At 36.3% G+C, this 22,621-nt stretch overlaps 2 protein-coding genes across 2 annotated transcripts; both read right to left on the bottom strand.

Annotated features, from left to right (window-relative positions):
* Positions 1–2,273: 2,273 nt before the first annotated feature.
* Positions 2,274–12,809, bottom strand: LOC18590974 (clathrin heavy chain 1-like). The gene is made up of 30 exons (XM_007016839.3): positions 12,617–12,809; positions 12,280–12,484; positions 12,048–12,136; positions 11,865–11,943; positions 11,603–11,730; positions 11,175–11,273; positions 10,983–11,091; positions 10,715–10,794; positions 10,403–10,630; positions 10,233–10,298; positions 9,755–9,871; positions 9,341–9,538; positions 8,952–9,068; positions 8,809–8,868; positions 8,585–8,671; positions 8,319–8,402; positions 8,100–8,234; positions 7,947–8,009; positions 7,762–7,866; positions 7,573–7,685; positions 7,176–7,428; positions 6,922–7,058; positions 6,562–6,840; positions 5,467–6,469; positions 4,683–5,168; positions 4,354–4,524; positions 4,051–4,236; positions 3,787–3,909; positions 3,567–3,677; positions 2,274–2,897 (listed from the first exon to the last, which is right to left on the bottom strand). The coding sequence occupies exons 1-30, from the start codon at positions 12,659–12,661 to the stop codon at positions 2,742–2,744; spliced, it is 5,112 nt and encodes a 1,703-aa protein (XP_007016901.3). The 5' UTR covers positions 12,662–12,809; the 3' UTR covers positions 2,274–2,741.
* Positions 12,810–15,411: 2,602 nt separating this feature from the next.
* Positions 15,412–17,084, bottom strand: MAPKKK13 (mitogen-activated protein kinase kinase kinase 13). The gene has a single exon (XM_007016836.3). The coding sequence runs from the start codon at positions 17,011–17,013 to the stop codon at positions 15,529–15,531; it is 1,485 nt and encodes a 494-aa protein (XP_007016898.3). The 5' UTR covers positions 17,014–17,084; the 3' UTR covers positions 15,412–15,528.
* Between the last annotated feature and the right edge of the window lie 5,537 nt (positions 17,085–22,621).

Below are 22,621 nucleotides of genomic sequence, written 5' to 3'. Positions count from 1 at the left end.
GCGTTATTTGTGTTGCCGCGGACGATGGCGATTGACGAAGGCGTACTTTGTTAATCCTAGGGATCTAATGGTCTACCACGTTACAGATTTTGTTTACATATGTCATAACCTCAGAACAGTTTTTCGCAACGTGTGTTGCATCCTGATAGGATCCAAGATCTATATCGTGGGTGGCTGCTGTGAAGTCCTGAAAGCTAATAGGAGCTACTGGGAAGTGCTGCCTCAACCCTCGGAGCCTTTGTGGAATGGCCAGCGCTGCGACGCAACGGTAAAGGGGTCCTGTGTTGTTGGTGACAGCAAAACCATTGTTCATGCTAAGCCTTTTCCTACTATGTTGTTTGTCTACGATGTCAACCACAATACATGGAACAAAGTTGAGTTGCCCGACAACAATCTGCCCTCTAATGTTTTGTTCAACTATTGCCTCAATGTGGTGGACACCTGTTTCTTTTTCGACAAAAACTGGAATTTTTATTTCCTTTCAACTGGGGCGATAGAGCCTTCAGTCTCTTTCTTCCATCCTACAGCTTTTGATTGGTAGTATGTTTGGGAATTGTAGTTGTTTAGGCAATCCTGATCTTTGTGGCTTTTGGTGCACATAACCGGAAACCATCCTTTGTCTTCTCAAATATGGTCACCACATACAGTTCGCTATTTCATTGCACTGTATTTATTCATGTCATAAATTTCTTATTTTTTTTCCCATAGAATAAAAATTGTTTGGGCCTGTCTGGAGAATGTGTTGCATCGTTGTTCATTTCTATGTTTTTTTCACCCAACATATATTTAATCAAACTAGTTTTCGGGTAAGGGGCACGATAGATGAACACGGCAGCAAGTATTTCCTGTCCTTTTATGTACTAGTATAAAAAATTAACATCACATCGTATATATCTCTCAATAATTATGTATTTTCTTTGTATTTTAATTATTTTTTTTGATAAATAAAATATCGTAATATTATTTTGTCATCAATTACATTCTTTGTAATGTGACTATGCTGTACAAGTGTCAATGGGCTCCTTACACAACTATGTAGTGAATAATCATGTTGTGTCATTTTGAATCCATTTTGATTATCACTAGTCCTAAAAGCTTAAGCTATTAGGAAATGGTTTAACTTTTGTACATTTAAGTTGAAGTAATGGTCACCACATGCAACCAACAAGGCTAGAGTGGAGACTAAAAGGTCATACTGACACATAACTTATACTTAAGGGTGACAAGATAAAAGCTCAAATGTCATTCACGATGATAAGATTTACAGCCAAGAAAAGGTGTTCTGATCAAATGGAAGGTCATCATTTATCCATAATTGCTTTGACACTTGAGATAAAAAATAAATAGTAAAGACACCCTAGTCATCTCTTTGCTGAACTCTTGCATTTTAACAGCTACTTACATTAGAGAGACCAGTGTGAGTGGCTAAACAATGAAAAGAAATTCCGCTCATGGTGGACATTACAACCTAACGTAAAACTCTTTATTACAAAATTCCTTCGTTTTCTAAGTAGATTTCAATCTATTTTAACTAAATAATATCAATTTTTTCATTCTACAAAATTTTACATGATAATTTTTCATAAGCATTTTAAATAAAATCTCCACTATTACCATATTAATATCAAGGCAGCGTTGGATTTTGTTATTTAAGCACCATATATATAAGACATGACTGCACAATAAGACTTTAGATGTTGAGGAAAGATTAAATTAGAACAATTTTTAAAATAAAAAAATTTGATTACTTCGATTTTGAATATAAAAATTAAATTGAACAAAATATACAAATACATACACTTGAAAGGTATTTTAACTTTTTTTTTCAATAATTTCTCTTTAAAAATCAAGTTGTTCATTTTTATTAAGATTCAAATTTTACTTTACACTATTTGACCTCGAGGTGTGACTTCAATTTAACGGCTTTAATCTTTGAGGACTAGAGATTGAGCGAAGGATCAAACTGGTGACCTCTACATACAATCAGAAGCTAACTTGACGAGTTGAGATCCAGAATTTTCCTTGTATCATTTGGCATATATAATCACAGAGGCAGAGAGAGTGTTACCAACTCTACATCAACTCTCAATCAGAATTTCATTTCTCCAACTTTAAATTAGAGGTTGAGCAAGTAAAAAAGAATGTACAAAATTCAGAAGGCGTATCAACCAAACAATGGAGTCTCATTGAATTCAAAATAAGAGTTGAGGAGTCCAGCCAAGGATAAAGATTAATAAAACTTATCTGCAACAAGAGAGAGAGAGAGAGAGAGATTGTGAAATTTAAACTATAAAGAATACTCTGTTATACACTGGGGGAGGAAAGATTAGCAAGTACAAAATTTTGGATTCCTAAAACGAAGCAACTACATGTCCGAGCACTTAGGAGAACAGAAAAATGTATATGACTGAGCTAGAATAACCTATACATATGGCAGACTTGGCAAGGTTTGCACGAAATTCGTTCAGTCATCACTAAGCTGCATAAAATTTTGTCAAAACCCTAGTTGCTAACGTCCTCGACTACAGGGTAAAGCTGCATCTGTTGGGCACAAATAACCACAACCCAATAGCAGATGCATTACCAAAGAAAGCAAGGCTACTACCTCAATATTTCACAACCATGAAAAAGATCAAATTCACCTTCAAACGTAAACATGATATCATGGGCAATTAGAGATTCGATTCATCCTTGTATAAGTCAACATATTTCTTGCTTACCTATCCTTGTTTAATCAGAGATCAATAGGAACCCATTGGTGGCATGCCATAGGGTGCCATTGGAGGCATCCCCATCCCACTCATTGGAGGTGGTGGTGGTGGTGGAGCAAAACTTCCACCCATTCCAGGCATTGGAGGTGCAGGTAAAGCAAGAGGCAGCAACTGAGCATACATATTCTGCAGGTGGAAAAAACAAGGGAATTAGTTCTTTGGAAAGAAGATTAGCATCCACTAGAGGCACCTCAAGTGTCTAGAAAAAATTACAATTAAAGAGAGAAATCATATAGTATTGGTAGTTTAATTGCCTGCCTTCTAGAAAATAAGTGCATGTGAAGCTTATTAGAATACAGTACAGACAGCTCATTCTGTCTCTAACAGCATTTGAGCAACCACAATAATCTGATTTAAGAAATTCTTTAGATGAAGGAAAATAAAAAGAGTTTCTTGCCCATTTGCAGTGATAACGGATGAAAACCTAATTTTTCCTTTTCTCAAAGCATTGCCTCATATTCAGCTTTCAAGAAGCCAACAGTAGTCGTTGGGTGGTTTTCTTCCCAAGGTCCTATATTCAAGGTTTTATTGAAATTCTAAAAGACAGATAGCTTCTGTGTGAGCAAGCAAATGACAACGATAATAGTTAATTACTTATTGATCACCAATAGAATTGAGTAGTGCGACCTATAAGCACCCAAGAGTTGCTCAGTTCTTTAAAAATCTCCTACTTCGTAACATGAAGAAAAATTAAAACTGTTCCACAAGGACAAAACCCACCACTCCAACCCCCTCTTTCTCCCTCATAGAAATATGGTAGGCAAAACAGCAAAGAGATTTTGCATATATATGTACCTGCTGAGCAACCACGTCTTTCTCCTCCTCCTCCTTGGCCTTCAGCTGATTCATAGCTTCGATTTTATCCTTCACGAGTTCATCCACTTTGCCTGTGTACTCCCGTATAAACTTTATAGGGGAGAAAATGCCAAGAAAAAGAACCAAACAAAAAGTTTGAGGATAAGCACTTCAAAATTTTAACTAACAATTGAGAACAAATAGCAAGGGGGAAAATTACCTGCAAGAGATATGGGAAGGCAAAATCAATCATATTATTTATCCAGGCAAGCTCAAGAGCAACATCTGGCCTGATTACATCATAACAAACAAAGAGGCATGCAGCAAAACACTCTTTCTTTCGCTACATTAGACAATAAGAAAATGTGGATTAGTGAGTGAACCCCAAATTTAGTGATATCCTATATGAGATAAAAGGCACAAGAGTGAGAAAGTAGATTTGTCTAGCACCTGCCTACATAAAACAAAGCAATAGAAAAATTACCTGCTCAATAAAATAGACGAGTAATTCCTCTGCAAGTTCCCGATCACCAGACTGTGAACATGTTTCCATGGCATCTCTGTAATGATTGTCCTTCTTTGACAAGGCAATAGACTGCTTCCATCTCCCTGCCTTCTTATATATATAAGCGGCAACACGCCTCATCTCAAGTAGTTCATGCTTCTCAATCTACTCATACAAACCATTCTCACTTGTAAAACAACTTAACTCTTGGTAGTTTCAAACAACTAAAGAACAAAAGAGTTAATAAATGCACAGAAAACAACTAAATGTCACACTTCTCACCTTCTGTGCAAGGCCTATCTGATCAAAGTTATCATGGAGATCTATAGATTCACGAAGCCTGTCATAGTCCTCCTCCTCTACATAAATCTCATTCAGAGCTTCATTAACAGCAGCCACATTGTTGCTCTGAACGGCAACCATGTATGGCTTAACAAGACGCAAGTGACCAGCCTGAAAATGAATTGCATGCGCAAATAAGTTATAATAGGCAGAACTCTTTCCATATCATTATCTTTCTCTAAAAAGAAGAGAAGTGAATAACAGATCAACAAGAAAAGCAGAGATTGGGCACAAGGCAACCCCTATCACATCCTAGGAGATGCACATACCTTCCTCATTATATCCACAACACGTGCATGGTCAACACGGAGGGCAAGCACGTTAAGAACATCATTGATAAGATCAGGATGTTCTTCCAAGTAAAAATGCACAGCCTTGTAATAGAGTTCAACATTTGCAACTTTGACTACAATATCTTTAAATTGCATGTGATCCCATGCTTCTGGAGAGTGGTTCATTATGGTGGTAGCTGCATTGTCAAACTCATCATACTGAACATATAGATAAGTTAGTTCCTTCCAGTGCTGCTGTTCATCACAAGCTCGAATAAGCTTTGGAATGTTTAGACGAGTTGAGAAAAGTTTTATGTGCTCCATAAGCTTCTCTGGACGGTATCTTGCATACAGAACTCCCAATTCCGTAAAGATGCCCATATGTGCACGTTCCAAACCTAATCCACTCTCCATTAGAGATATGAGCTCACTGAAGCATCCCCGGTTCTGATAGTACTCGCTAACCTCCTCTAGGTCATCAACCTAGAAAAGAAAGACTTAATGCAATTAAAACAAGAACCCCATATGTAATTATTACAAACAAAAACCACATATGACTTTGTTTCGAACCAATCAACAATATAAAAAGAACACTATATCATACAAAAAAGCATAGCCAATAAACTGATGACATGTAAATTCATGCCTTAGTTTACCTAATTATCAAACTTTGATTACTCATAAACTGCCTGAGAACATACTAACACGCAATTTTGTAATGCTCCTCTGTCCCAAGCAGAATAACAAGAAAGTAAATTAAGATAGTGGGCAAGAAAGCCACCTGTATGATGATATTGAGGCCACATATCTGAGCCAAGCGGAACTCTTCAGCATCAACACAAGCGAAGCAAACCTCCTTCCATGTTTTTGAACTGTTGGCTTTCCGAGCAGCGTCGACAGCACCTTGGAACTGTTGTAGCTTAACAAGTGTGATGGCCAGCTTAGCCCAGTTAGAAATAAATGCAAATATGATTTTCGCTGCCTCATAAAGGGCTTCATCATACAAGCGGTCTCCCACATTTTGCAGATTAGCAACATTTGGCATAAGAATGAACTCTTCTATCTCACCCAGCCCACCAATCTTGGCATAAGCATAGATAAGTTCACTGTCCACTTTGGGTTCCTTGGTTTTCTGCCGAACCATTAGTAGGTACCTCACCAGGTCTTGGTATACATTTGCATCCTCAGCAGCCTTTATGACATCCAAGAACTGAGTAGCGTCATCAGCACGAATAAATGACTCAATAGCTTCACTCACATCCCCTACACGAAGTTGTGCCTTAGCCACTTGACTCCAGACAGCATCTTCTTCAACACGGAATGCAAACTCCACAGCTCGATCGATACTATTAAGGTTATCCAACAACACATTTACAGCCTGAACATTCAAATTAAACTTCTTGAAAATGGCAAATGCTTCTTCATACAATTGGGCTTCCACAGCTACCTCTCCAACTGCAGGTCCATCAAAGTTGTCCAATCTATTAATGTAATCCATAACTCTTGATGGATCCGCTTTGATAGCTGTCAATATCAGCAGATTTTGCAAATTGAAGTTTCCACTGAAGGCAGAATTTTGCAGCACTATCTTCTCAAGAAGCTCAATCAGTTCATGTGGGAGATCAGCAGTCATAAATGCTTTAACAGCTGCTGAGACTTGCTCCGGACTCTTGCTTTCAGGCAAAGCAGTTGACACAACCTGATCAATAAGCTGTCTTCTATACTCATTATCAGGATTAAGAACTTTCTCCCAAAGATCTGCATCCATCCTCTCCACCACATATCTGCAAGAAAAGTATCAGTTCACTAAAGCTAATTTACGAAATAAAAGCACCAGGATTCATGATTACAAGCTAATAAGAATGATAGTCCATACCTAGCTTGCAACTTGAATAAGGAATTCTTGTTTGTGACATTGACCAGTTCATCATCACACTGTCCTCTACGGTAAGCAACAACAGCAAGTGTTGGATCTCGTTTTTCACAATATTTACCCACGACACGTGAATCATAATACGGGTTGGTAGTGAGAAAATGCTCTGGGTTGTTATTGCTCTCTATGATAATTTTACCCAAAGCATTATGAACATGCACATCTTGACTGCCCTCACTCACTAGATGCTCTAAAAACTGAGTCAGCAACCGGAGACAATTCCTGAAAACAAAAATCCAAGTGAGGATAAGAAAGAAAGAAATATGACGTAAGGGACCCCGATATAGCAAGTCAGAAACATACCTCTTCTCACATTCATCCACAAGGGGCTCAACTGGAAGAAGAGAACGAACTGAAAGAATAAGACCCTTGATGAAATCCTCAGGGCATTCATCATCTAACAGCTGCCCAACAACTAATGGAGCATTCCCTGGATTTACCTATAGCAAGAAATGAAAAACTATAACCCAAGAGTCCCACTTAATTTAACCTGGCCAGTAGGATGAATAAGCTGGCATTCATTTTGCCAATGCCTTTGAAACCAAAAGTAACTTTACCTTTTGAACATAACCCTCAATATATCGGAGCATGTTGTTTGTATATAGATAATGAGTGAGATCCGGAACAAAACCAAAACGATCACAAACATTAATCAAGGGACGTGCATCTGGAAGCTTAGCTTCCATCAGAAAATTCTTGGTCTTTTCAGCATCGTAAAAGTTTGATTCACGAGTCACACGTTCTACTTCCTTTATTTGTCCAGTTTTTGCTGCTGCTTCAATGTATTTGAAGTGGATATCCGGATCCTCACTATCCCAAGACAAAAAAGAATTGGAAAATTAATACAAAGTAGATATATAATGCTAAAATCATATCTTCTCTTCTATAAATATTTAAAAAGAAAAAGAAGAAGTAACACTTTTTAAAAAAAGAAAAACAAAAAGAAGAAGAAACCTGGAGCTCAAGTATGAACCCAAGAAAAAGTATAATCCTTCATAGGACTTGAACTGCTCAAAGAGTTTTATACATGCATCAACACCAAGCTGCTCACAGTATTCCTTTGCAGTCTGCAAACAATGCATCCATAAACATCATCCAAGGAACAACATTACTGATGACTGCCATAACAAACTGATGCTTTACCTGTACAATAATCTGAAGATTTGCCCTAAGATTGACCATTAGAAGATCTTTCATACACTCAAGAGCCCATTCTCTGGAAAGGGTTCCAAAGAACTCAACAAGGGACTGAAAAGTAACATGTTGAAGAATTAGTAAGATAGAAAATTTTCATATGAACAACATATTGAGCATTTTTGCAGTAAAACCTGGGGCTCGATGGCATGTGTATTCACAATGACACGTTTGATATCCGGCAACTCCGTATAATGCTGCACAGACAATAAGTTTCTTCATAGTCAAAAAAAATTAATCAACCATCTGATCAAGATGCTAGGCACACGATTGGAAAGGTATTTTACCTGAAGAGCTCGTATGTACAGACCAGCTTTTTCACAGAGTTGGCCAATACGTGGACGATCATAATGACTAAACATACCATTTGCTAATATTGCATCAGCAACATTTGGAAAGGTCACTAGATTGATTTCCAAAACCTGAATAGAGTAGATCATGATATGGTAAAGACATCCAAGATAACTATAAAAATTACAGCAAGAGAGAGAGAGGAGAAAGCTCACCTTCGTTTGAAGGTACCCATGTTCTGGTACATTTGGCTTTAGCACATCCAACAAAAAGGCAGTTGCCTCACGAATCAAGTTCCTCTGAAATTTAAAGATATATGTTTCAATTTTCCTTCTAAGCAATTTAAGGATGCTGGAAAGAAAACAGGGTAGGTGAAGCCTGTATTTCACTCTATTTAATAACCTTAATTATTTTCATGATAGTGTTAGCTTTAAAACACATCCAAACCCACACTCACAAAAATAAGCAAGACCAATCAAACCTGAAGAAATAGATCTGTTATTGTGTTATAATCAACTGGGCAACCACCCTCCATTTGAGACATCATCAAAGCAAAATTAACAGCACCCTGCAATCAAGAAAGTTAAAAAAGTTAGCAAGCATCAAGTTAACTGTTTTTAATAGTACAAAAGGTCAACCACATAAGCATAAGAGCATAAAAACACAACATTTCCAATAATTGTAAATGTAAATGAATCGGCATACCTGTGGATCTGTCCTCAAAATTGTTTGCAGAAGGAATAAATAATCAGGAGTGTATCCAACCTGTATCAATGTCAGTGACACAATTACAAATGGAAGACGCTTTTACATAATAATGATTGTTTGTAGAATTGCAAAGTACATACCTGCTTTGAGTAAATTAGAATCTTGTCAAATTCCTTCCTCTCAGCAAAAGCGGCAACAACTTTAGGAGTTGCTCTTGCTTTGATGTATATTTTCAGTGCAAGATCATTATCTACTGTCTACAAAAAAACAAAAAACAAAATAGATAGACACCTAAATAGATGCCAGGCCAAAAGACTTAAAATAGACATTGTCCAACCATGTGCTGATGTGCACTGACCCAGCACCACCCTAATTAATGTAAAAAAAAAAATCCTCATAGAGTTGACTATGTGATCTCTCAAGACCTATCTGATAATAACATAAGATTACCAAGGAAGAAACATCTCATATAGACCAGTGGAAAAATCAAAGCATCAGAATAAGATCAAAATGAGCTTTAAAATAAAACCTTAACAAGATCTCCAAGCTCCTCACTGCACTCAAGCTTGTCCTCTGCCAACCAATTCTCTAGAAGATTCTTTTTATTCTGGTTTACAACAAGGCGTGATAATTCCAATGACTCAAAAGCATTGAGTTTTCCTCTAGTCAACAAGGTTCCAAAATACTGCAATAATGGAGGAGTTTGTCCAGCTTGAACAGGGACACTCTGCAACATGTGAACAATATAAGCACAATAGGACCTTCACCTTCCAAGCTTTCAAATAAGAACAAAAATATTTGAACTTTTGCAAGGAGCGCTCTGCATGAAGATTGAAATGGAAAACTGCCAAGGATTTCCTCAACTGAGAGAACAAGAACTAACAACACTAAGGAAAATAGAACAACTGTACCAAAGTGCAGAACTTAATACATAAATACATACCTGGAATTTGGCAACAGTGTCTGGAGTACGGAGAATTCCCTGAGGTGATTCAGCAGCAAGTTCGGCAGCCTCTTTGTACTTTGTCTGTGAAAACAATTCCTGGAACCGCTGCACCACCTGAGCACAAAGATCGCCAAAACCTTCAAATGATGGTAAAGATACATGGTATGCACAAACAGGTAGCAAGAAACTGATTGTTAAATTAGGTTGAAAATCAGTCACAAACACAAGAACATATCATCAAAAAATAAAGGTAACTTAAGGTAGATGTAGAATAAAAAAGATACTATTGAACTATTCAATTCAAATTTTCCTTTAAAGCAACCAGCTTTTAACTTAGCCGCCTGATATGCTGGATTACAGGTTGACACAATAAAAAATTAATCTCAAAGATAAGCATTGATGCTGGGTTAAAAATCAGTGTTAAGCTGCCAAGACTGAGAGTGCAAATTAAAAGCCAAAACCAACATTTAGTTACCAGATTTTCAGCACCAGGAAGATTCCCCCTTTTGGCAAGATTTACGGCAAGTTCAAGATTGTTCAACTGCAAAACACACAAAAACAATTTAACAAACAACTACAAAACAGTTCATATGTAACCAAAAAGAAAAAATTATTTTCATAGCTACAAATATGTGATTCTCATACCTGACCACTAATAAATGGTATAATTGTAGCTTCATTTACAGTGGCAAGCAGAACCTGGCCTCGTCTGTTTATAGCATAAAAGCCACCAATGGATGAAGCCTCTGTTGTCAGGAATATAGGATCTGGACTGATCCGATTTCTGTAAACTGCAGTAGCTGTCTCCAGGTCATATACAAAAAGAAGTCCTTGCTTTGTGATCACATATATTAGACCATACTTCTGAGATATCTGCCAGAAAAAAATAGTTAGCCCTTTCATCTTAGTAAAATAATTGAAATATAAAAGAATGATCAATAGAAGCTCAAAATCAACCTGCATTGACACAGGAAAGTCATCAGCAAAATCTGGAGGAAAGAATAAATCTGCTTGTTTCTTTGTGAATGAAGGTTTGCCTGATGAGAAATTCCATGATCAATACCCAAAAATTCAGCAAAAGAACCATGGAATAGCATAACACTTATGAAATGCATGCATCTAACCATGCAATAATTAAAATAAGCTAAACAAGGAAATTCTACAAGTGCATGTGTTATGCATCTGCTTATACAATAAAGAAGATGCCAGTGAAAAAAAATGTTACCTGGCTGAGCACCGAGTTCAATGACATGTAACTTAGACGTTATTTGTCCAGCATTGAATGTCTTTGTGGCAAAAGAAATAAGAGTTGAAGGATTTTCATTTCCAGGTACCTGTTTAAAAGTTGAAACGTAAAACAATACAGATTTGTAATAAAGACAATGAAAGAGAATAAATTTGGAGGGCAGAACCGCACTTTAAATGTGGCAAATGATGCAGCATGTGCTTCAAGAGCTTGACTACGCTGCTGATCCACAGAGAAAAGCTGCATATTACCTTTGACCAATTGTGGCCTCTGCAACAAGATTTTGAAATTAGAAAAAAAAAAGGTCAATGATCACAAATAACACATCATACATATGGCATGAAAATCATTTATCATTATACGAACAAAGAAAAGAAAGAAATACTGCATATCAAATGAATCTGTTTCTTCCTACATTCACCAATAAAAAATTATGCAATACACAAGCAAACAGAATTCAGTAGGCTTAGCAAGGCAGGCACTTCATAACTTCATTAGAGTTCAAAATCCAGTATCATTTATCTTAAAAAAGGAAAACACTCTAATCTAATCAATAAGACCAAATTTAATAAGAGATAAAAAAATACGGCCATGCATACCTCAGATGAACCAGGGGCAATTCCAATCAAGACTAACCACTTCTCATTGGAATCACATTTATAGTTAATGATTTGATTATTTGCAAGATTAGCAGTTCGCTCAAACATCTTCACAGGCTCAGATTCACCTGCATGTGAGATGCAACAGTAGGAAAAGAAGAACACAAATTTATTAGAGACTCAAATGATAAACATAATACTAACGTCAAGACAAAATGCATATTTAGAAACACAAAAAAAAAATAATACAAAGATAACTCGCCTTCGATTGACCAATGATATGCTGCAGTTTGTGTGACCAGGGCAAGCTTCTGTGGAGAAATCCACTTCCAAAACACCACCTATCCACAGCGGAAAACAGCAAATAGTTAGAACCAACGCAATGAATCAAAATCAAGAGCCTATCAAAACAAAACAGTAAGGATCCAAAATGAAAAACAATAACCTGCTCAGGCATCTGATATGATTTCACTTTCGCTTTCATTTCAATGTTAAATATCTGTAAATGATCCTGAGTTGTTCCCGGAAGTTGAGCTTCATATTATAACGTCACAACTAAATTATCAGATATTCAACTAAAATTTAACCGCTAATAAGGAGAACTCACGAAAAATAACGAGAGAGATTCAGTAAAAGAGCAAAAATAAATCACTAATTAAGAGGATGATTAAATGTACCTTTCAAAGCGAGAATTCTAGTGTTCGGATTCATCAGAGCGGAATCGGCAGTGATCGGACGCCTGAGAGGCTGCATAGGCATGCTCATGTCGATTATAACGACGCTGTTTTGCGGCGCCGTTTCCCTAACGCAAATATACTTATCCGACTCCATAGTCACATGAGTGAAGCTTATGAACTGCGGATTTATGCCGATGCTCGGCAACTGCAACGAAATTTTTTACAAAAATAAAAATAAAATAAGCATTAGATCTGGAAAATGAAACGAAATGCAGCAGATCAAAAAACGAACGAATTGAAAGAGAGTGAGCGAACAAGTTTCGTTGCTGGTGTTTACCGTCAAGGTTTCTTTCATGGAGAGGGGAGCGTTGGCAGCAGCCATGGCTGCGGCTTAGATTAGCGTTCTCGATATTCGAAACTCCGATCAGTGGAGGTAAATCTGAGAAATGAAATCAAAAGAGGGAAAGAGTGTAGATCTAGAACTAAAAGGGAGAAGAACCAAAGGGTCTTCTCTTCTAGTCGACGAGCTATTTTTGATTTGTAAGAATTAGCAGCAGGCTTGTACCTTGTTGTACAAACTTAGGACTTTGGGCTTAGGAAAACAATCAAGAGTCCGAATATGGGCTCGTAAAAAAAAAGGCTCCTCTGAAACAGATGAGTCTATAAGCTGTGTAGATGGCCCGATAATTAATGAATCTCTATTAATTAGGCCCAAATTAATTTTTTTGAGTTTAACAATGTTTTTTTTATTTTTAATTTACGAAATTAAATACTCGGACTCAATTTTTTAAATATGTGACATATATATTTACTCTTGAGTTAAATGTTTGATTTTAATCCTTTTAAAGCTTGTCAAGAACAATATTATATACTTTTATCTATTACATTTTTGACATAATATATATGGAGCTTGCATTATACTGAATCACAACTCATGAGCTTACATAAACAAACTAAACTTGAATCCAATAAATAAACTCATATTTAACCTAACAAATATTATCTTCCTTAAGAGAAGGTTCAATGTTCAAATCTTTGCTTCCTCTCGTACCTCTTCGTATTTACTTCAAAAAAAAATTCAAAATAATTAATACCCAAACTTATAAATGATTCAATAAAATAGTTTCAGTTTTCTTTAAAAATCTTGTACAATAAACCCTTAATTTTAATTTTTATTGATATCTCACCACCAAACACTAATTTTTTTTATTTCAATTGAATGTCTTGTACGTTTTTTTAATCATTCATAAAATATCTAAGAGTACGTATATAAAAAAATTTTCATGATAAAAAATTAAAATTAATATTTGAAATAAATAAAATAATACCAATCGATCTAGAACTCAACTAAGTCAAGGTCAAGCTGAATCTGTTTCACAAATTTCAAACAATAATGATTTACATTGAATAAATTTGCAATGTAAATGTGAAAAAGATAGTCATCAAATAATCCAAATCCTTCTAATCTTTTCATACATTAAGATCCTTCACTAGGTATTTTGTTCATACACACTCCCCACGTGTCATTCCGCGTTTTCCTTGTTTCTTAATTTTTTACTTAGAAGTCTAAAGCTCACACAGACTTTTTCCATATCAACAATTGGAAGTATTTTCTTCACACGGAAAACAGTTGTGAATACATCTTTGGTTTCTTTCCCCCACATCCAAATGCGTGTAAAGAAAATTGTTGTACCCTTATCTTTACTGCAAATATATTTTTATTTTTAATTAACAAAATTTATAATTAATAATTAATTAATTAAAATTTTAAAATAAATAAATAAATTATTATTAATCAAAATATTATATGTTATTTTACGTTCATCTAATATTAGATGGAGAGTAAAAATGTCATATAATTGTATCAACATTTTATATTATAATTCATTATAACATATCAATATATCATTTTAACATTATGTATTAATTAATCATTAATTATAAATTTTTATTTAATTTAAAATAAATAAAAAAACGTGTATCGAATAATATGTATAAATCATATCAAAAAGATTAGTGATGTAAGGAACATGGGAAATTCGTGGGAAGGTTCAAAGGCAATGAGAATCCAAAACCAGCTAAGGAATCTAAACATCGTACGATGATCTAGATGAGATGAGTTGGCATTCACACCTGGGAAAATTTCCGTGTCGTTTGTTGACAAACCATAATCTTACATGAGAGACGATGGAGAGGATGTTTGAGGAAGCATCCAAACTTCCAGAAAGTGTTCAAAGACTCGTGGAATCAGCCTCCTCTCATTTTCCCCAATTTCTTTTATTTTCTTTTTTTTTTTCGGGGGGAATTTGTTTCCTGTCGACCAAGCATATCTTAAAGGATAAGAATAATGTAAATTGCAAATAATATCTTAGCAAATTGTGCACTTAAATTAATGGAGTTTTGTGCACTTGACTGAATGGAGAGATTATCACCACATCAAGTTGTGCAATCGAGAACTGGTCCAATCTTTTCGTTTGCCCTCTCATGACTAAGGAAAGCCGTCAATGATACAGCACCCTAATAGCTAATACTAGGGGACAAGAGGAAGAAAAGATTTTGACTCCACTTTTGGTGCATAAATATTTAACGCCTCATTGCTTATCCTAAATATCCTCTCAACTTGCTTAGGGTGAGCATCAATCCATTTATATCAAAATAATCAATCAAAATCGATTCATTTTGATTAATTTAAATTGATTTATTTGGTTCAATATTAATTGATTAAGAGAAATAATCTATTCGATTATTTTGAATAGTATAAAAAATGATTATTAATAATATATTTTTTAAATATTTTAATATACATAAATATTAAAATACCTCAAAATATATAAATATCTTTATATAAACTCTAATAACCAATTAAAAAAATTAATTTTGATTATTTTGTATGAATGTTTCATAAATCTAATTTTTTAAATTTTAAAATCGAATCAATCAAATTCATAAAAAACGCATTTTATCTCGTAAAAAATAGATAGTTGTGTTAGAATTAAGTTGATATGGACTCTCCAAACACAAACTTAATAATGGGTTCTAGTTTAAGTGGATGAACTCATGATTGAATCAAAAGTGTCATGCAACTTTCTAAACGAAGGATGAAGAAAATTCAAGCCATGCCTTTTTTTGTCCGCCGCATTGAACCCAACTTGGACGGGAAGTTAAAGCCACCCACGCCCTTCAGATTGTTCAAAAAAAAAGGAAAGATTGCCGTCACTAACATAATTTAGTGGCCTATGACAAATCCTTTCATGGTCGGAATCGCATGAGCAAATAAATTTGAGGCCGAGGAAGAAAGGTGAAAAAAGGGGGAAAGAATATAGTAACAAAGGAGTAATATTTGAAAAATGCCAATAAAATATATCTGAATTTTCTTGATTTACACGAGAATAATTGTAATAAATTACAAAATGTGGAGAATCTCAAATCTGCTTTCTCCACCGCTAACTCCACCTCTTGCGACCCACACCGACAGCTCGGACCAGCCGAGCACCTCCTACACCTCCACCCACCGCACCGTAGTGAATTACTTGACCCTTTCGACCCTAGCGCTTCCTCGTTATGACGATACAGCCACGCGGTTGAGTTGCTACTGCTACTAGTTCGCGCGAAACAATGGTAAAATTCCAAACTTGTCCCCTCCGTTTCCTTCTCTGTCCTCGTCAACTCCGGATATTCTGTACTTGTGCCTTCCTCACAATTCACGACCGATTCCGGCGCGTAACTCCTGACCGCTACCCATCCATCTGATTCCCAAAGTACGCCTGCTTCCGTCGCAAATTTACCGATCCTCTGCCTCGCTGAAGCTTCGAAATTCTCCGTGTTTTCGTCCTCTTCGAAGTCCGATGAGATGGCAAAATCGAGCACGCAACGTGGAGATGATTCCCCAGTCGTGTTCGGCGCTGAAGCTGATGCGAGAAATGGATGCTGCAGCAGCTGATCGCAGCTCCAACGTTGATTCGGATCCCTTCTCAAACACTTGTCCACGAAATCCTTACCAAGTTCAGATAACTGAGTCGGTAACTCCGGTAATTCCTCCGAGTATCCGATTTGCCTCAGGGAGTTGAAACCGCGATCCTCCCAAGCAGGCTTCCCGGTGACCATCTCGATAACGGTGCAGCCTAAGGACCAAACATCACTCTCCGGTCCTTGATACTTACCGCGGATCACCTCCGGAGCCATCCAGAGCGGGCTTCCACGTGGCGTGATCAGGGACCTACATCCGTCACCCGCGCTTCCTTTTTTCATCTCAATCGCTGAGCCGAAATCCGCGAGCTTTACGGAGGTGAAATCAGGGCCCACCAAAACATTCTTCCCTTTCACATCACAGTGCACAATGCCTTCACCGTGCACGTACTTCAAACCCGAAACTAAGCACCGCGTCTGCCACCGCAAAATCCTCTCGTCCACGTCAGCCAACCGTCGTTTAAAACTTGCTACGTCAACGACGGTGCCACCCGGCAAGAACTCCATGTGAAGATTCCGGTAGGACGTCGTCACGTCATCGCCGAGATACCCGACGACGTAAGGAGAGGAAAGCGAGCGGAGGATCCTAACTTCGTTCTCCAAAGACTCCAATTGGCTCGGAAGACACGTAGCTAAATCGACGGACTTCACTGCAAAAACGGCACCGTCCGATTCTTTGACTGCCAAGCTCACGGTACCAAACGACCCTTTGCCTAAACACTTCCCTCTAGTCCAAGAAATTTTCCGGGTGTCGCTCTGTTTTTTCATCTCTGAAACTCAAACTCTTCTCTCTGTTTTCTGTTTCTTTTTGGCGTGTGTTTTTCTGAGGGCCCAAACAGGTATTTAAATACGTGTAACCTAATATTTTATTAATTATATTTGGTCTTACGTGGATTTATAAATGGATAATTCGGAAAACGGTATGATGACGTCACGAGTTTTTCTTTCTTTTTTATATGTTAGGAACTGAGCTTCGGGAAAGAGAGCGGGATGCTTCTGGGTTTTATCCTTATCTGACGGCCACGTGGAGTTAATCCAAGCCGTTCTTGATGTGGTGAAGGATGATTTTTACTTGCAAGATTTGTTCTCGCCATAGATTGGTTGATGATGGGCGTTTGGTGTCTTTTGTTGTAGCATGTGGTTGTCATGGTAATAGCTTACACGATTCATGGAAAGCAAAAAACTTTTGGTGAGCGCAATAGAATATTTGCCCCAAAAAAACACCTCCTCTAAAACGTGTCCCAAGTATTTCTTTACTTTATAAAAAAAAATAGTTGAAAAGTTAACCTAACTCAAAATGAAATTAAAAAAAAAACTTCATCTTATCTACTGATTTCACAATTCGGATTTAAATCAAGTTTTTAGAACATTTTCTCATGTTATTTATAGCTTAAAATGTCGAATTAGAAATTTTTAAGAGCATTTATATTGAGATTCAAGTATTAAGTATTAATTTTTAATCAAATTCAAATAAAATATAAATAAATAGATTTTAATAAAATTCAGATTCGGATATATCACAGTATTATCGTATTACTCATTTTCAGATCAAATTTTTATAAAAGAAAAAACCTTCATCTTAGCTTTTATTTTTCCACTTAATAGATATAAGTAGAGTATTTGCTTTTCAAAAAAAATAAATAGAGTATTTTATAATCGGAATCGTATTATTAGCCGTCTCCACCTAAATAAGTACACGTGGCTGTGAAGCAGGGGAAAAAAATGGGAGTTGAAATTGTCTGGAGGTGGCAAAGTTGTTGGCCAAAAGGCAAGTCCGGTAGCGGGTGGGGACCGAGTTTTCGGTTGGAGACTGCTGTTTGAAACCAAATAAAATTGTAGGGTCTAAACGGTTCAGCTTAGGTGGCAGACAGCGGTAGGTACACGTCGCAGCAACAAAGAAACTTAAGGCTATTCGTTAAGAGAGATAAAATTAAAGGTTGAGAATAGATGGACCGATACCCTAGCTGTCTCCATCTCTTCCCCCACGATGCTTGTGTCTGGCTTTTGCCAAGTGAGAGAGAGAGAGAGAGAGAGAGAGTTTTGAGTTGGAAGTCTGTTGACGTGCACGACCAGCCTCCATTACAATAAATAAATCTTTTCTCTCTCTCTCTCTCTCTTGTTTTTTGGTTGAATATGATTTACCAGTAAAAATTGTTTGTCTCTCAAAGCCAATATCCATTCGAATCTTTTGAAAGATCAGGGAGAATTTTGGACAGCCTTCCATGTACTCGAGGGTACCAATTTTTGACAGTCACAAACTTCCTTAAAACCGCCAAATTGAAGTAGATGAGGATTTTTGGACCTTATCCATTGGTTTAATTATGGGTCAAGTGGGACATAGGAGAAGATTTTATGGCCAAAGAAAGATACCCTTTGGTGCCTTTTTCTCATAAATTTCAAGTATTTCGACCAATATTGTTTAGATTCAGATAATTCATGTTCGAAATTTACAGAGTTGAGTGAAATTAAGTGGTGATGATTATTGGAGGTGATGGTAGTGGTGGCGGTGGTGGTGGTGTTTTTTCGATTCATTTGAATGTATTTGTCGAAATCAAGTGGGGCTGAAATATGTGCCCATTGTCTCCCGGTGTTTGTTGATTAACAGTTTCATCTTGTCATCACATGCAAGGTGATCCGGTTAAGGAAGGTGCTGAATTGGATAAGCTAGAACAATTTTTTCCATAACTGAAAGGGAAAGGGAAAGGGAAAAAAAAAGGAGAGAAATTGTTGTCCATGTAAACTTCAATCGGCCAAAACTAAAGAATGGAAGAAAGGGGCCAGGGAGCCCCCAATTATCCGTCTTTGCTTTAAAAGCAAATAAAAAAAATATTTTAAATAAAATGATTGAGTTACATGTTTTAACGTGTCTACAGTTAATTCACTTAATTAATCATGTTATAGTAATAATTTACTTAATATGTTATGTTTAAGTTATTAATTAGTGAAGGATAGTGTTTTTTCAAACAAATATTGATATTGTACCTAAACATGTTACAATGATTACATTTAGTATTACCCAACAGTACGGATTGCCAAGTTTACTGAAAGTTTGGTCTAACTGAAAACCTTTTATTGGAAAAGCCACTTGGCTCCCAAATAATAGAGCCCTTGTGGCTCAGTATTATTGTCAGTAAGGGTTAGGGGGAATTTTGCGGGGTGAGCTGATTCGGTCGGTGTCGTGTATGCATCGGAGAGCTCCTTACTCCACGTAAAAGACTATTGTTCATTGAATCCATATCTATCTTTGGGAGTTTCGGATTTTCATTTCTCAAAGGATAAAATGTTTAATCTCACCCATTCTTTCTTCCCTAAGCTGTGACGCTATCCATATTATTACGCGCACGTGGTACTTATCCCAAGTCCAAACACCCCCCCCCAAATTTGATTTGTTGACCAAATCCAAGTCTTTTGCTTTACTAATATATTTAACTTTACCCAATTGTAATAAAGTGAAATAGAATACGGCACTAGATGGCTGCCTGCAATGTATAGTGTGATTAAAGAATAATTATATAAGAACATAAATCAGTTCAATGATTCAATTCAAAATAAAAATTAATCATTAATAAATAATGATTGCTATCCATCGATATTTTTGATCCGTCATTGCTATTAGTGAATCAAATTCATAATTTTTTAAAATATTATTTTAAATTTTTTTAAAATTTTTATCATTACATATTTATAATGTGACAGTTTATAATTAAGTGATAATGTATAAGTATTATATATTAATAGTATTTTGAATAAATTTGAAACATTTGGATAAATTTTGCGTCTTATTCCATTTTTTTTTTTGGTTACTAAACAAAATGGTGAGAATCAATTCCTTCAAGGAACACTGTTAGCTAGCAATGAACCACCTAAGTTGAAATTCAATTGACAAGAAACCTGAAAGGAAGCCTTGCTTAATGGCCGACTAAGTTTGTTGAGTAGGCAGAAAAACAGCAAGGTTTGTTCCGAGGCTGCCGAGTTTTGTCGTAAGACAGCAAGACAAAGAAGCTAAACATGAACCGATTGGTCGGCAGTCTAACGTGCGTGAAAAAAAAAATAACAAACCCCTTTCCAATTTCGTGCGGTTGACATGCAAACCTCATTCCCCCCTCCCAATTTGATGCCTCTTTTTTCTTGAGATTCATGCACAGCCAATAAAACAAGTTAAATCGCCAGTTGTTACACAATCAACATAAATAGATATATACTTCCTTCAATGTCATGCTTCAGCCTCACTTAACTTTCTGTAAGTTGTGTCATGGAATGGCTGGAATCATGTTATTATTTTCTTTTCTAAGTTAAAAACAAAAAAAGTTAGGAGTTAGGTCTGGGAAGTTTGGTTAATTTATGATGCTCACTGATGTTCATGTGAGCCTGCTTTTACATTGCGATTGTATCAAAGTTGAACTTTAAGACTAGTTACCGGAGAATGGGTCAAAATTCAACCCTTAGGAATTTTTTTTTTTGTAAAGAGTTTAAGTTCAAATTCTTATTTTGTTGACTCGGTCAATGAAAAGGATTAAACTTTTAGGTATCCAAAGTACGGTTAATTTATGCTACTCACTGATGTTCACATGCCTGTGCTTTTAGCTTGTGATTGTGTCAAAGTTTAACAGTAAGATTAACTGCCGGATAATGAACCAAAATTCAACATCCAAATATTTTTTTTAATTTAAAGAATTAAGTTTGAATCTTTGAAATTGTATCAAAGATTAAATCGTAGGATAATTTATGCTGCTCATTGATGTTTAACTTGTGATTGTATCAAAATTTAATAGTTATTGAAGAATTAATCGAAATTCAATACTTGAATTTTTTTTTATTTAAAGAATTAAGTTCAAATCTTCATTTTATTATATATCCCTTTCATCTTGAAAATCTGTGAGATTTTCATTTGCTCCATCATGAACATGGATTAAAATTCCTCCTTATCTCCCCAAAAGAAAAGAGGAACTTAATGTTTATAGACAAGAAGAGAAATGTAGCGGAACATGTCACAGACATTGCACGTGTTTTGGTTTTAAGACAGACAGATATTTTGAACACTTAAAACACATAACATGAATCCACGAAGCAAGCCAACAAACACCCCCCTTCCCCCTCCACCTCCACCTCCACCTCCCAAGTTGCTCTTTCGAAGAAAGACTGCGGTATTTCTAGGAACATGTGTCTGGGGGTGGTATAATAAAAACAAAAGCAGTTTGGCAGAACGTTTTGGTCTTTCTTCATGCGCTACTTTGTGTGGGTCAAGTTGTTATCGAAAAGGGGTCCTAATTAGACAGCTGATCACTACCACGGAAGATTTGATTCTTTCTCCAATGCCAACTGAGTTAAGTGGTGCAATTCTTTCTGGCATCAGGGATTTTTTTTTCTTTTTCTTATTGAAGATTTGGTCAATGCGTACGGGCTTCTTCATGATTGCGGTTCTAAAACATGTACCCACCGCATCAAAAACATTACTAGAAGGTGAAGAAGGTGATGGTTGACACCGTCCATGTGGTCAACCATCATTATCTCGAGAGCCTCAACCCCACAAATCAAATGATTTTCCATTTCTAAAGTTGTTTTTGGGGTCAACGATGGTGTCAAGTTCAAGTTCATGCTTGAGTATCTTTGGTTTGATTCAATATAGTTAGTGATTAATCTTTTCGAAAGCATACCATGTTCTAGAATTTTGAAGGTATACTTGGTCTGAATCTTTTGATGACTATCTGAGTCAATATGCATATATCACGAGATTATAATTTTTTTCCTAAAAAGTTAATCTATTGAGATATGTAATACTCCCGCACTCAAATTCGCGATGCTCTCGTTGTAGGTCTAGCCACCTCGTCTCTTTTATATCAAAATTGAGTCCGAATCGACTCAAAAATTATTTTATCACGGAATCATTAGCTACTATCCACGCTTGTGAACCAAGGATCCATCTTTTTCCTAATCGACGTGATACTCATGGTCCAAAAATAGCAGAGCAAGAACAGAGTGTTCTTGCAACCTAACATAAGAACAGAGCATTGACAGCTCCACAGAATCTGTGAAATAGGAGTGATGCTTTATCCAATATCAGTATGCGTATTCCCCTGGCTTAAAATGGTATGATGGTCTCTGCTCCATATCAGAAAGAGCTGAGATGGTTATAACCTATCCATGAATTGAACATTCAGAAATTCATGCAACTCTTTGAAATGCTTGAATTCCTGATCGTCATAGGTGAGATAGAAGGGGCAAACAGAGGAGATTGCAAGAATCACAGGTCCACAATCTTCAGTTTGCCAGAAGAAGGCATTTCGGTTTTCACTAGTTCATAAATCATGAACAGTTCATAGAAATGATCAATCTGTATGGTAAGCTGCAAGGCAGCTCAAAACAATATGTACAAAAA

The sequence above is a fragment of the Theobroma cacao genome, chromosome 9 (assembly GCF_053813885.1).
Source record: "Theobroma cacao isolate CCN51 chromosome 9, ASM5381388v1, whole genome shotgun sequence".
Lineage (NCBI taxonomy): Eukaryota > Viridiplantae > Streptophyta > Magnoliopsida > Malvales > Malvaceae > Theobroma > Theobroma cacao.
Note: the sequence above shows the minus strand (reverse complement) of the source record. Positions and strands in the feature narration are given on the sequence as shown.

What these genes read in the sequence shown, in the direction of transcription:
- LOC18590974 (XM_007016839.3), bottom strand. Translation starts at nt 12,661, where the DNA reads ATGGCTGCTGCCAACGCTCCCCTCTCCATGAAAGAAACCTTGACG. An exon ending in GGTTCATACTTGAGCTCCAG is followed by an intron (nt 7,429 to 7,572) that starts GTTTCTTCTTCT and finishes GTCTTGGGATAG; the next exon opens with TGAGGATCCGGATATCCACT. An exon ending in TTATTCAAGTTGCAAGCTAG is followed by an intron (nt 6,470 to 6,561) that starts GTATGGACTATC and finishes CTTTTCTTGCAG; the next exon opens with ATATGTGGTGGAGAGGATGG.
- MAPKKK13 (XM_007016836.3), bottom strand. Translation starts at nt 17,013, where the DNA reads ATGAAAAAACAGAGCGACACCCGGAAAATTTCTTGGACTAGAGGGAAG.